The 13,803-nt window shown below is 37.5% G+C and overlaps 1 protein-coding gene across 6 annotated transcripts in view; it reads left to right on the top strand.

The window, feature by feature from the left end:
- Kank (KN motif and ankyrin repeat domain-containing protein 2 kank) overlaps nt 1–13,803 on the top strand; it is a 190,253-nt gene that overhangs the window by 145,977 nt on the left and 30,473 nt on the right. Inside the window, exon 1 of one of the 6 annotated variants that reach the window (XM_073957541.1) lies at nt 7,945–8,372. The exons of the other annotated variants lie outside the window; for them this stretch is intronic. Coding sequence (XP_073813642.1) covers nt 8,240–8,372 — 133 coding nt within the window. The 5' untranslated portion in view covers nt 7,945–8,239. Of the gene's footprint in view, nt 1–7,944; nt 8,373–13,803 lie in introns of those variants that run through there. 6 annotated transcript variants of the gene reach the window in all.

Below are 13,803 nucleotides of genomic sequence, written 5' to 3'. Positions count from 1 at the left end.
TTTTTGGCAATCAAAAGTTGGGTTTTTTTGTTCTCCCAGACAGCTGCAATTTTATGGAATTTTAATTTATTTTTTTATGGAAATTTGTAATTTTTGTCAAATGAAATTATGTTGCAAATCTTTTCAACAATTCATTCCTTTAAAGCCCTGTCAAGCTGTCGCCAGCAAATACTACTTCACACATCTCTATTGATTTCACACTCATCGCGTTGATGCATCACGAATTGATGTTTATTTTAGGTCTTGCGATGACAATTTTATGTGACAAAAGTAAAGAAAGAAAACGGCCAAAGTATTTTGACGTTAACTTAACGACATGCTGTTGAAATCAAATTTAGATCGCATTTTGGCAACTTTGCACAACAGACACAACAATTCCGCAGTGAGAGAATTACTTACAACTGGCCGACCGGCCAAAAAGGGAAATAAATATTTGCCCATCAACATCAAAGCAATGCTAATTCAATGTGAAACCATTTTTTGTGGAGATGTAGTTTCTTTGATGGACTAAATCAATGAAGATCCTCAGATATCTTCAAAAGATCTTCAGCGGATTCCCATAGGTCGAAGAAATCATGCATATTTAGCAGATCTTTTAAACGTTTCTATATATACCTATATATAATACCCATCCAAATGGTCAGCTGCAGTTAGGAGTTGCCTTCCAAGGACAATGTATGGGAGAAATTCCCTTCTGAAATTTTTCTTCAGAAATATGAGCTCTGAAAAGGCTTTTCTACGAGTTCAACTCTATTCAGATGATCCGCTTTGCAGGATATTTTATTGAGAGGAGACCTCTTTAGAGGACCCTCAAAGAAAGCTACATTAGATAGCAGACAGTATAGAATAAGTTTTCCTACAGGAAAACTACCTCTAGAAGACACCTCCATGTTATCGTTTTTCGGTGGAAGACATCTTTAGACAGAGTACCTCCTCAGTGGTTCTTATTAGGAGACATTTTTAGAATGACGATCTAATCAAGGCGAAAATAAACACTTTTTTTTACAGTTAACGCTCTAAACCAGTTTTTCTCCCTATAAATGCCTCCTAAGAGTGCATTTTTGTAGATCAAAAACGATTATAGAAGATCCTCTTAAAAGCCCCTTCGGTGGTGGGTGGATACTTTTTCACATTCGCAGAGGGTATTCTGTTGAGAGAAAACCTCTTTGTAGGATTTTCTGTTGCAATAAGACATCGTTAGAGTGCCTTATGTTGTGAGAAGGGCTGCTGAAAGAGAAGAAGAAAGAAGAAGAAGAAGAAACCCTCTTTAGAAAATCTTTTATTGAGAGAATATCTTTATAGAGGGTCTTCTATTGAGAGACGATTTTTAGAGAGTATTCAATTGAGAGAAAATTTCTTCGTAGGCTCGTGTATTGTGGAAAGACAGCTTAATAGGATCTTCAATTGTGGGAAGAAAATATATCTGTAGATATTGAAAAAAACGCCCTAGAAAGTTTTCTACAGAGGGAAGACCTCTTTGGAAAGCTTTCTCCCCCTGTGGGAGTCTTCTAATAAGAGAAGACTTTTTCGAGGGCCTTCTATTGAGAATAGTAGACTTCAAAGGATATCTTCTATCGAGAAAATACACCTTACGATATTAGTATACTATGAGAAGATCCGATGGTTTTCTATTGAGAGAGGAAAAATCAATAGAAATGGTTCTATAGAAAGAAGACTCCTTTAGAGGGTTTTCTATTGAGAGGAGACCTAGTAGATAAATAACCCTATATTAATGAAAATCTCTTAAGATACTTTTCTATTGTGGAAAGACTTCCATAGAAAGTCTTCTATTGAGAGGATCTTTTATTAAGAGAAAACATCTTTAGAAAGTATTTTATTGGGAGAAGATCTTCTATTGAGAGAAGACCTCTTGATATGGTCTTCTTTTGTGAGAAGACCTCCTTACGGGGTCTTCTATTGTGAGAAGACCTCTTTAAATGAGAGAAGATATTTTAGGGAGCCTTCTATTAAGTGAAGATACCTAAGAGGGTTTCAATTGAGAGAATACTTTTTAGACGGTTTTCTATTGAGGGAAGACCCCCATGGATAGTCATCTGGTGAGAGAAGACCTCTATAGAGGGTATCCTATTAAAAGAAGGCTTCTATATAAAGTCTCTTATTTAGAGATGATCTATTAAGATGGTCTTCTGTTGAGAGAAGACCTCCTTAGAGGGTCTTCTATTACGAGAAGATCTCCTTAGGCGGTCTTCTACTGCGAGATGATGAGAGTCCTCTTTTTGGGAAAAGACCTCTATAAAGGGCCTTCTCTTGAGAAAATACCTCTATTGAGTGAAAACCTCTTTATATTGTCTGCTACTGCGAAAGATCTCTATAGAGGGTTTTACCGTTTTTGAGTGTCATATGTGGAGAGGAGACCTCTATAGAGGGTTTTCTATTGAGAGGAGACCTCTTTAGAGGGTCTTGTAATGAGGAAAGACTTCTTTACAGAGCATTCTTTTGATAAAAGACCTCTATAGATGATCTTCTGGTGAGAGAAGACCTTAATTGAGGGTCTTCTGTTGAGAGAAGAGCTTCTTAGAGGATCTTGCAGCATATTGCCTTCTTAGATGGTCTTCTGCTACAATATGACCTTCTTAGAGGGTCTTCCACTACGAGCAAAACTCTTTAGTGGATCATCTGTTAAGAGAAGACCACTTTGTAGGTTCTTCTATTGAGAGAAGGCCTCCTTAGATAATCTTCCTTTAGAGAAGACCACCTTAGATGGTCTTCTGCGGAGAGAATACCTCCATAAAGGGTCTTCTACTGCGAAAAGATCTCTTTAAAGGATCTTCCACTGCCAGAAGAGTATTTTCTGTTGAGAGAATACCTCTACTGAGTATCTTCTGTTGAGAGAAAACCTCTAAAGATGGTCTTCTACTGTGGGAAAGTCTCTATAGAAGGTTCTCTATTGATAGAAGACCTCTATTTTGGGTCTTTTGTTAAAAGGAGACCTCTATAGAGAGTATTCTATTGAGAAAAGATCTTTTTAGAGAGTCTTCTTTTACGATAAGTTATCTTTAGAGGGTCTTCTGTTGGGAAAAGACCTCTATATAGGGCCTTCATTTGAGAAAATACCTCTATAGAAGGTCTTCTATTGAGTGAAAACCTCTTTGTATGGTCTTTTATTAAGAGAACACCTCTTTACAGGATATTCTGTTAAGAAAAGTCCCCTTTAGAGGGTCTTCTATTGAGAGTAGATTTCATAAGAGGGTATTTTACTGCGAGAAGATATTTATAGAAGGCCTTCTGTATAGAGAAAATCTCTATAGAGGGACTTCTGTTGATGGAACAACTCAATAGATGGTCTGCTACTGCGAAAGTTCTCTATAGAGGGTTTTACCGTTTTTTAGTGTCATCTGTGGAGAGGAGGTCTCTATAGAGGATCTTCTATTGAGAGAAGGCCTCTTTAGAGAGTCTCTTATGAGGGAAGACCTCTTTAGAGAGCATTCTTTTGATAAAAGACCTCTATATAAAAGACCCCTCTTTAGAGGGTCTTCTATTGGGAGAGAACCTCTTTAGAGGGTCTTTTATTGAGACAAGGCCTCTATAGAGAGTCTTTTGTTAAGACAAGGGGGTCTTTTGTTGAGAGAAGACATGCTTAGAGGGTCTTAATTTGGGAAAAGACCTTTTTGAGGGTCTTCTATTGAGAGAGGACTTCTTTAGACGATTTTCTATTAAGAGAAAACATCTATGGAGGCTTTCTGTTGCGAGAAAATCCCTTCTTCTTTCGATAAAAGACGTCTATAGATGATCTTCTGTTGCGAGAAGGCCTTTTTAGAGGGTCTTCTATTGACAGAAGGCCTCTTTAGAGAGTCTTTTGTTAAGAGAAGACCACCTTAGAGGGTCCTTTGTAGAGAGAAGACCTATTTAGAGGGGTTTACATTGAGAAAAGACCTCTTTGAGGGTCTTTTATTGAGAGAAAACTTCTTTAGACGATCTTCTATTGAGAGATCTATTGAGGATCTTCTGTTGTGAGAAGACCTCTATCCCTTTTGAAGATCTATTGTTGAGAGAAGACCTCTTTAGAGGGTCTTCTGTTGAGATAAGACCTCGATTGAGGGCCTTCTATTGAGAGAAGCCCTCGTTAGAGAATCTTCCGTAAAGAGAAGACCACCTTAAATGGTCTTCTTTAGAGGATCTTCTATTTAGAGAATACCTATTTATATGGTTTTCTTTTGAGGGAAGACTTCTTTAGAAAATACTCCGTAAAGAGAACACCACTTTAAATGGTCTTCTGTGGAGAGAAGACCTCTTAAGAGGGTATTCTATTAAGAGAATATATCTTTAGATGTTTTCTATTGAGAGAAGTCCCATAAGGAGGGTTTTCTGTTCTATTGAGGGAAGAGTCTTCTGTTGATAGAACACCTCTATATAGTGTATTCTATTGAGAGAAGATATCTTCTGATGCAAGATGGCCTTCTTAGAGGGTCTTCTGCTACGAGCAAAACTTTAATGGGTCTTCTATTGAGAGAAGACCAAATTTATAGGTTCTTCTATTGAGATAAGGCCTCTTTAGAGAATCTTCCTTTAGAGAAGACCACCTTAGGTGGTCTTCTGTGGAGAGAAGACCTCCACAGAGGGTCTTGTGTGGAGAAAAGACCTACATAGAGGGTCTTCTACTGCGAAAAGATCTCTTTAGAAGATCTTCTTTTGGGAGAAGATCTTTATAGTAGGTCTTCTATTGAAAACATGCCTCTATAGAGGGTCTTCTATTAAAATAAGATTTCTATTAAGTCTTTTCTGTTGAGAGAAGACCTTTATTGAAAATCTTCTGTTGAGAGGAGACCTCTATAGATGGTCTTCTACTGTGGGAAAAGTCTCTACAGAAGGTTCTCTATTGAGAGAAGACCTCTTTTTTGGGTCTTCTGTTAAGGGAAGACCTCTATAGAGAGCATTCTATTGAGAAATACCCTATTTTACGTGATGTTATCTTTAGGGGGTCGTCTATTGAGAGAAAATATCTTTAGGGGGACTTCCATTGAAACAATACCTCTTTAGGGGGTTTTCTATTGAGAGAAGTCCCATAAGGAGGTTTTTCTGTTGCGAGAAAAACCCATTAGAGGGTCTTCTAATTGAGGGAAGAGTCTTCTGTTGATAGAAGACCTCTATATAGTGTATTCTATTGAGAGAGGATATCTTAAGAGGGTCTTGTGTTTAAAGAAGACCTTCTTAGAGGGTCTTCTGCTACGAGCAAAACTTTAATGGGTCTTCTATTGAGAGAAGACCAATTTATAGATTCTTCTATTGAGATAAGGCCTCTTTAGAGAATCTTCCTTTAGAGAAGACCACCTTAGATGGTCTTCTGTGGAGAGAAGAGCTCCACAGAGGGTCTTGTGTGGAGAAAAGACCTACATAGAGGGTCTTCTACTGCGAAAAGATCTCTTTAGAAGGTCTTCTTTTGGGAGAAGATCTTTATAGTAGGTCTTCTATTGAAAACATGCCTCTATAGAGGGTCTTCTATTAAAATAAGATTTCTATTAAGTCTTTTCTGTTGAGAGAAGACCTTTATTGAAAATCTTCTGTTGAGAGGAGACCTCTATAGATGGTCTTCTACTGTGGGAAAAGTCTCTACAGAAGGTTCTCTATTGAGAGAAGACCTCTTTTTTGGGTCTTCTGTTAAGGGAAGACCTCTATAGAGAGAATTCTATTGAGAAAATATATCTTTATAGGGTTTTCTTTTACGAGAAGTTATCTTTAGGAGGTCTTCTATTAAGAGAAAATATCTTTAGAGGAACTTCTATTGAAACAATACCTCTTTAGGGGGTTCTCTGTTGTGAGGAGATCTCTATGAAGGGTCTTCTGTTGAGAGAAGACCAGCTTAGAGGGTATTCTACGGCGAAAAGATCTCTTAGGAGGGTCTTCTCTTGAGAGAAGACCTTTATAGGGGGCTGTCTATTGAGAAAAGACCTCTGTAGAGGCCATTATATTAAGATAATACCTATATTGAGGGTCTTCTGTTGAGAGAAGGCAGCTTTAGATGGTCTTCTACTGGGAGAATCGCTTTAGGGGGGTTTCTTTTGAGAAAAGGCCTCTTTAGAGGGTCTTATATTGATATTATATGTTATATTGAAAGAACACATCCTTAGGGAGACTTATATTGAGAGAAGGCTTTGTTAGAGGGCTTTCTCTTGAATGTCAAAAGGGGTTCGTACTGAGAGAAGACATCCGCAGAAAGTATTGCATGGAAAGAAAGCCTCTTAAGATTATCTTATATTGAAAGAACACCTCTTTACACATATTTTTTAAGCAGAAGTTTGTCCTCGCGGCCGGCGCAACTTTTGTGGTAATTTTTTTTTATTTTTACACAAATTCTTTTAATTGTTTTGTTCTTCTATTTGAGTTGATCTAAACCATGCTACAGCTCCGCTATAATAAATCACATGTAAAGCAAAAGATATTTGAACTTCTTTCAATTATCACCTCCTCAACATTTGTGTTTAGACTGATTTCCCAAAGATACTAAGCCACGAGCATCAGCATACATGTGTACATACATATGTTTGTAGGTCTATTAGTCAGTCAAAAGGCAAACACGGCTGTCTGTCATAATCTTCATTTGTTTGTCTACAAATGTTTCGAAAAAGCAAAACAATTTTGTTTGACTTTCTTATCTGGGCAAGGTAAAGATTTAGCAATGAAAAAAAACACAAAGTCCATTGTGAACCAAATATGAAAATAATTACGGAGTCTTCTCACTCCACACTGCACTTGCTACTCACTCATATAGTAAGAGAAGCAGATGAAATGGAAGAAGCTTCAGTTTCTAGCGGTGAGTTAATTTTCTTAAATTCTGCGAAAGTGTAGCATCAACTGCTAAGTTAAGCTAAGCTGTGGGAAAGAAGAGCCAACCGAACAGCCAGCCTGTGAACAAACAGCCAGAGATAATTGTTTAATGAGTTTTGTTAATAATTTTGCTTTGCGCTTTCGATTGTGTAAAAAACGTAACAAAATTATTATAATGGTTGTGGTGAGTGCTCTGAGTTACCAGCTAAGTAGCCATTTTTGGTCATTTTTGGACCAAAAATAAAGTACAAAATTTACGATTCTCCTGGACGAATCTGAACCAAATTAGTTTGAATTGCGGAAATTTTCTTTTCATTGAAAACAAAAATTAATTAAATATTTTTCCAAAAATATAAATTGGTGGTATTTCGAATGAATTTGGTTTCAAGTCGTCTTAGAAATTTCGGCCGTTATACCGTTTTCATATAATTTATGGTCCAACAATTTCGAAAATTGGCCAAAGGAATTGACATTGTCCTTATTGAAATGATTGAATAGTTTTTTTGTTAAAACTATGCCATCATAATTATTATTAACACATCGCCTAAAAATATGCTCACCTCGTCTTTCTTAGACAAAAACTGTATAAAATTTGAAATATAGGTGGCGCCGTAATATTTATTACAAAATTACGTATATTTTAGCTAAAATCGTACTCGTATGGGAAAGATCTGTAGAAAATGAGTCCATATCTTACAGCTTAGCACCAATAGTGACCCTCATACAAGGCAAGACAATCAACTGCCTCATTTATATGTAGGTCCATCAGAATAATCTGAAAATTGACTATTATTTTTCAAATTTCAAAAATTCACATTTTTAATTTTCCTTGAGATTCTAAGAATAGCCACATTTTGAAATGGCAACTCTATGTCATACCTCCTATAATCGCAACTTTCAAAAGAGAACTTTAGAGAGCAGTGGCGTTAATTATCTGCAAATTTGATTTTGTATTTTTAACTCAGGTTGTTATTAAACAAAATACAAGAGCAGCAAAAACAACAATACATTAAAATAATAATCGAGAAAAAGAAGATTCAAGTTACTTTTCCTACATACATACATATGTAAGTTTTTCTCCTTCATCTCATCAATATTTGTGCTACTGTTGTGCTTGGATTTTGAGATTTGTTCCAAAGATCTGTTCGCTTCAAATGATTTAGTTTGCAGAAAACTTTCGAAACGACGAACGTGCTTCAGAAGATGATTTCGAAAAATAAACGCGTAGGAAATTTAACGAAAAGTGTGGATTAAAAAATAATACATTTTGAAATGCTACCAAAAAGGAATTTCTAAAATTAATTAAAAATTTCGAAATAAATATAATTGTAAAAGAAAAAAAATCAACTATTACGAAACTACTAAAATCCGATTGGAAATATAGAAAAAATAAATATTAAAATGTAAAAAATAAATATTATTTCATAAATTGACAAGTGCAACTGATAAGCCGATCATGTTTTCATCATCGAACAAAATAAAGAAACGTCAAAAGAAGCGATCACCTACTCGGTTACAGATAGCTGAGAATTCAGTGGATGGTGTCGTCACATTGAGAAGGAAACCCAAGAAATCATGGTGGCATGAATGTAAGTGTTTCGAGTGTTTTTGCGATATTCTTTTATAAGACAAAAAGGTATTCTAAATATCTTTTTTGGAATCAGGTTTCCTCTAATGAAAGCTCAGTATATCTTTTTTGGAAGATCAGCAGGTTTTCTCATAGACGACTAGTAGGTCGTCATATAGAAGACATCAAGATTTCGGAATAGAAGATGTACATAGGTCTTATCGTATATGACCTGTAGAACTTCTCATAGAAGACTTGAAGGAATTTCCATAAAAGACCTGACCAAAATGTCCTCTATGAGAAGGCTCATGGATGACTTTGTTCATCTCACAGAGGACATTGTGGTCTTCACACAGAAGGATTTTGAATTTCTCATGCACAACCTGTAAGTTTTTACATAAAACACCTGCATGACTTTTCGTAGGGGACCTTCAGCATGCGGCAAAAAGGGGCACACATGACCTTGATGAGAGTAACAACAAAACAGCCACCATTTAGTCTTCACTCAGAAGTCAATGAGGAAGGTTGTACCGTCACTTTTTTCAATGATTTTTAATTTTAGCAATGCATTAAGCCACATGATCCTAGATGTACACGCCTGCACGTTGTCGTAACAACAGAGAATAACAAATCCAAATGAGAGCCATGTCAGCCGTTGTTTAACATAGGGACATTTCTCTCCCATCAATTCTTTCTCATTTATTTTGGACATCAATGCACATGATGTTAGTGAAGAGAGCGAAATTTACGCTCTCGATGTCGTATGTGTGTGACCGTACATCAGAGTGAGGCAGAGACTATTTTTGGGTCTCTCTTGTGCTCTCAATGAGCGTAAATTTGTTCTTATTCACAACTTGTTAGCATTTACACAGGCTGCGAGCGATAACAAATTTACGCTCACTTAGAGCACATGGGCTCTCTTGTGAGTCACAATGCCTACCTTTGCCGTACATACTTCACTTGTATTGGTACCGATAACTGCTGTAGGAGAGTGATAGGCACCATCTATTTATATTGCATAATTTTGGGGTTGTCATTGTGTGAGTGTATGCTTTTTCAATTAGTTGAATTGTGTGTGGAGAGAGAACCGTTTACTGCAGAGTGAGGCATAGAAATTTTTTGTGTTAGCATCTACACAGGCTGTGAGCGATAACCAATTTACGCTCACGTAGAGCACATGGGCTCTCTTGTGAGTCACAATGCCTTCTATTGGTTTACTGAGAGCACGTGTGCGCCCTCTTGCCTAACGCTGCTGTAGGACCTCTATGCCTTCTCATACAAAGCCACTACGTTTTCTCATATAAGACATCTAATATTCCGGTTACACTAAACCGGATTAACCCAGTGGGTTTTGATTTCAAATGTCAATTCCATAGCGCAAACGTCAAATAAATCCTCTCGAAGTGGGTTAACCCGGCAAAAAACTCTAGTGTAACCGTTCTATAAGTCTTCTTATAGTAGATTTGAAGGTCTTCTCATAAAATACATGGCGGTCTTTTCGACCCCAGGAAGACCTGGAGAAGACCTCTAGGTCTTCTCATCTAGGACCTTCAAAAAGTTTCAATTCAATTTTTTTTCATAGAAGACTTGAGGGTCTTCTCATATTCTTCTCAGATCAGATCTCTGGATCTTCTTATAGAGGGCCTCTAGGTCTTCTCATAGAAGATCTCAGGATTGTCTCATAGAAGACTTCTTTATCTTCTTATAGAAGACCTCAAAATCTTTTCAACGAAGAAGACCTCTGGATCATCATTAGAAGCCTTCAAGGTATTCTCATAGAAGATTTCTAAATCTTCTCAAAGAGGGCCGTTGGATCTTTTTATAGAAGGTCTCTAGGTCTTTCTTATAGAACACCTCGGAATCTTCTTACAAAAGGCCTTCAGGTATTTTTATAGAATATCTCTAGGTCTTCTCACAGAAGACCTCAAGGTCTTGTTACAGAAGACGTATAGGATTTCTCATGGAAGACGTCTGAATCTCCTCAAAGAAGGCCTCTGGATCTCCTAAATCTTCTCAAAGAAGGCCGTTGGATCTTTTTATAGAAGGTATCTAGGGCTTTCTTATAGAAAACGTCGGAATCTTCTTAAAAAAGGCCTTCAGGTATTTTTATAGAATATCTCTATGTCTTCTCAGAGAAGACCTCTAAGTCTTGTTACAGAAGACGTATGGGACTTCTCATGGAAGACCTCTGGACATTCTCGAAGAAGACCTCAAGGTCATCTTATAAAAGCTATCTAAGTCATAGAAGACCTCTGGATTTTCTCATAGAAGATAACTGGATCTTCTCACGGAAGATCTCTAGTGGGTCTTCTCATAGAAATCCTCTGGATCTTCTCATAGAAGACCTCTAGTGGGTCTTCTCATAAAAGTCCTCTGGATCTTCTCATAGATGACATCTGGATCTTCTCAAAGAAGAACTATAGTGGGTTACCTCTTATAAAACTCTCTAGTAGGTCTTCCCTCAGAAGACTTCTGGATCTTATTATAGAAAGCCTCTAGGTCTACTCATGAAAGTCTTTTAGGTCTTCTCAAAGAAGACCTCTATGTCTTCTCATAGAAGAACTCCCGATCTTCTTCTCTGGAGCTTCTTTAAAAATGCATCTAGGTCTTCTCTTAGAATAGACCAAGATCTTCTTAAAGAAGATGTACGGATATTGTCTTAGAAATTCTCTAGGTCTTTTCACAGAAGTAAGAAAACCTCAGGATCTTTTCAAAGAAGAACTCAGGATGTTCGTATAGAAGACCTCTAGATCTCCCCGTAAAAGACCTCAGGATATTCTCAAGGAAGACTTTAGGATCTTCTTATAAAAGTACACAAAGTCTTCTCATAGCAGACCACAAGTTCTTCTTATAAAAGACCATTAGGTCTTCTCATAGAAGTCTTCAGGGTTATTTCATAGAAGATCTCTGGATCTTCTTTTAAAAGGCCTCTAAGTCTTCTGATAGAATACTTCAGGATCTTCTCATAGAAGAACTCTGGATCTTCCTATAGGAGATATTCTCTTAGAAGACCTCAGGATATTCTCAAGGAAGACCTCTAGATCTTCCCGTAAAAGACCTCACGATATTCTCAAGAAAAGACTTTAAGATCTTTTTATAAAAGTGCACAAGGTGTTCTCATAGAAGACCTCCGGATCTTCTCATAGAAGACCTCTAGATCTTCCCATAAAAGACCTCAGGTTATTTTCAAGGAAGACCTTAGGATCTGCTTATAAAAGTCCACAAGGTCTTCTCATAGAAGACAACAAGATGTTCTCATAGAAGACCTCAGGATCTTCTTATAGGAGATCTTCTCTTAGAAGACCTCAGGGTATCCTCAAGGAAGACTTTAGGATCTTCTTATAAAAGTCCACAAGGTCTTCTCATAGAAGACCACAAGGTCTTCTCATAGAATACCACAAAGTCTTCTCATAGGACACCACAAGGTCTTCTCATAGAAGACCTCTAGATCTTCCCATAAAAGACCTCTGGATCTTATCATAGAAGACCTGAGGATAAAAAAGTCCACAAGGTCTTCTCAAAGAAGACCACAAGGTCTTCTCATAGAAGACCACAAGGCCTTCTCATAGAAGACCACAAGGCCTTCTTATAGAAGACCACAAGGTCTTCTCATAGAAGACCTCTAGATCTTCCCATAAAAGACCTCTGGATCTTATCATAGAAGACCTGAGGATAAAAAAGTCCACAAGGTCTTCTCAAAGAAGACCACAAGGTCTTCTCAAAGAAGACCACAAGGTCTTCTCATAGAAGACCACAAGGTTTTCTCATAGAAGACCTCTAGATCTTCCCATAAAAGACCTCAGGATATTCTCAAGGAAGACTTTAAGATCTTCTTATAAAAGTCCACAAGATCTAATCATAGAAGACCACAAGATCTTCTCATAGAAGACCACAAGATCTTCTCATAGAAGACCACAAGGTCTTCGCATAGAAGACCACAAGGTCTTCGCATAGAAGACCACAAGGTCTTCTCATAGAAGACCACAAGATCTTCTCATAGAAGACCACAAGGTCTTCTCCATTCTCATAGAAGACCTCTAGATCTTCCCATAAAAGACCTCAGGATATTCTCAAGGAAGACTTTGGGATCTTCTTATAAAAGTCCACAAGGTCTTCGCATAGAAGACCACGAGGTCTTTTCATAGAAGACCTCAAGATTTTCTCATAGAAGTCCTCTAGATCTTCCCATAAAAGACCTCAGGATATTCTCAAGGAAGACTTTAGGATCTTCTTATAAAAGTCCACAAGGTCTTCTCATAGAGGACCACAAGGTCTTCTCATTGAAGACCACAAGGTCTTCTCATAGAAGACCTCAGGATCTTCTCATAGAAGACCTCTAGATCTTCCCATAAAAGACATCAGGATATTCTCAAGGAAGACTTTGGGATCTTCTTATAAAAGTCCACAAGGTCTTCTCATAGAAGACCACAAGGTCTTCTCATAGAAGAAGAAGACTTTAAGATCTTCTTATAAAAGTGCACAAGGTCTTCTCATAGAAGACCTCAGGATCTTCTCATAGAAGACCTCTAGATCTTCCCATAAAAGACCTCAGGTTATTTTCAAGGAAGACCTTAGGATCTGCTTATAAAAGTCCACAAGGTCTTCTCATAGAAGACAACAAGATGTTCTCATAGAAGACCTCAGGATCTTCTTATAGGAGATCTTCTCTTAGAAGACCTCAGGGTATCCTCAAGGAAGACTTTAGGATCTTCTTATAAAAGTCCACAAGGTCTTCTCATAGAATACCACAAAGTCTTCTCATAGAACACCACAAGGTCTTCTCATAGAAGACCACAAGGCCTTCTCATAGAAGACCACAAGGCCTTCTCATAGAAGACCACAAGGTCTTCTCATAGAAGACCTCTAGATCTTCCCATAAAAGACCTCTGGATCTTATCATAGAAGACCTGAGGATCTTCTCATAGAAGATCTCTAGATCTTCCCGCAAAAGACCTCAGGATATTCTCAAGGAAGACTTTAGGATCTTCTTATATAAGTGCACAAGGTCTTCTCATAGAAGACTACAAGGTCTTCTCATAGAAGACTACAAGGTCTTCTCATAGAAGACTACAAGGTCTTCTCATTGAAGGCCACAAGGTCTTCTCATTGAAGGACACAAGGTCTTCTCATAGAAGACCTCTAGATCTTCCCGTAAAAGACCTCAGGATATTCACAAGGAAGACTTTAGGATCTTCTTATAAAAGTGCACAAGGTCTTCTCATAGAAGACCTCGGGATCTTCTCATAGAAGACCTCTAGATCTTCCCATAAAATACCTTAGGTTATTTTCAAGGAAGACCTTAGGATCTGCTTATAAAAGTCCACAAGGTCTTCTCATAGAAGACAGCAACATCTTCTCATAGAAGACCTCAGGATCTTCTCATAGAAGACCTCTAGATCTTCCCATAAAAGACCTCAGGATATTCTCAAGGAAGACTTTAGGATCTTCTTATA

This window comes from Musca autumnalis, unplaced genomic scaffold (assembly GCF_047663935.1).
Source record: "Musca autumnalis isolate F117 unplaced genomic scaffold, ASM4766393v1 scaffold_5, whole genome shotgun sequence".
NCBI classification, from domain to species: Eukaryota; Metazoa; Arthropoda; class Insecta; order Diptera; family Muscidae; genus Musca; species Musca autumnalis.
This window is presented reverse-complemented; position numbering and strand designations above follow the sequence as displayed.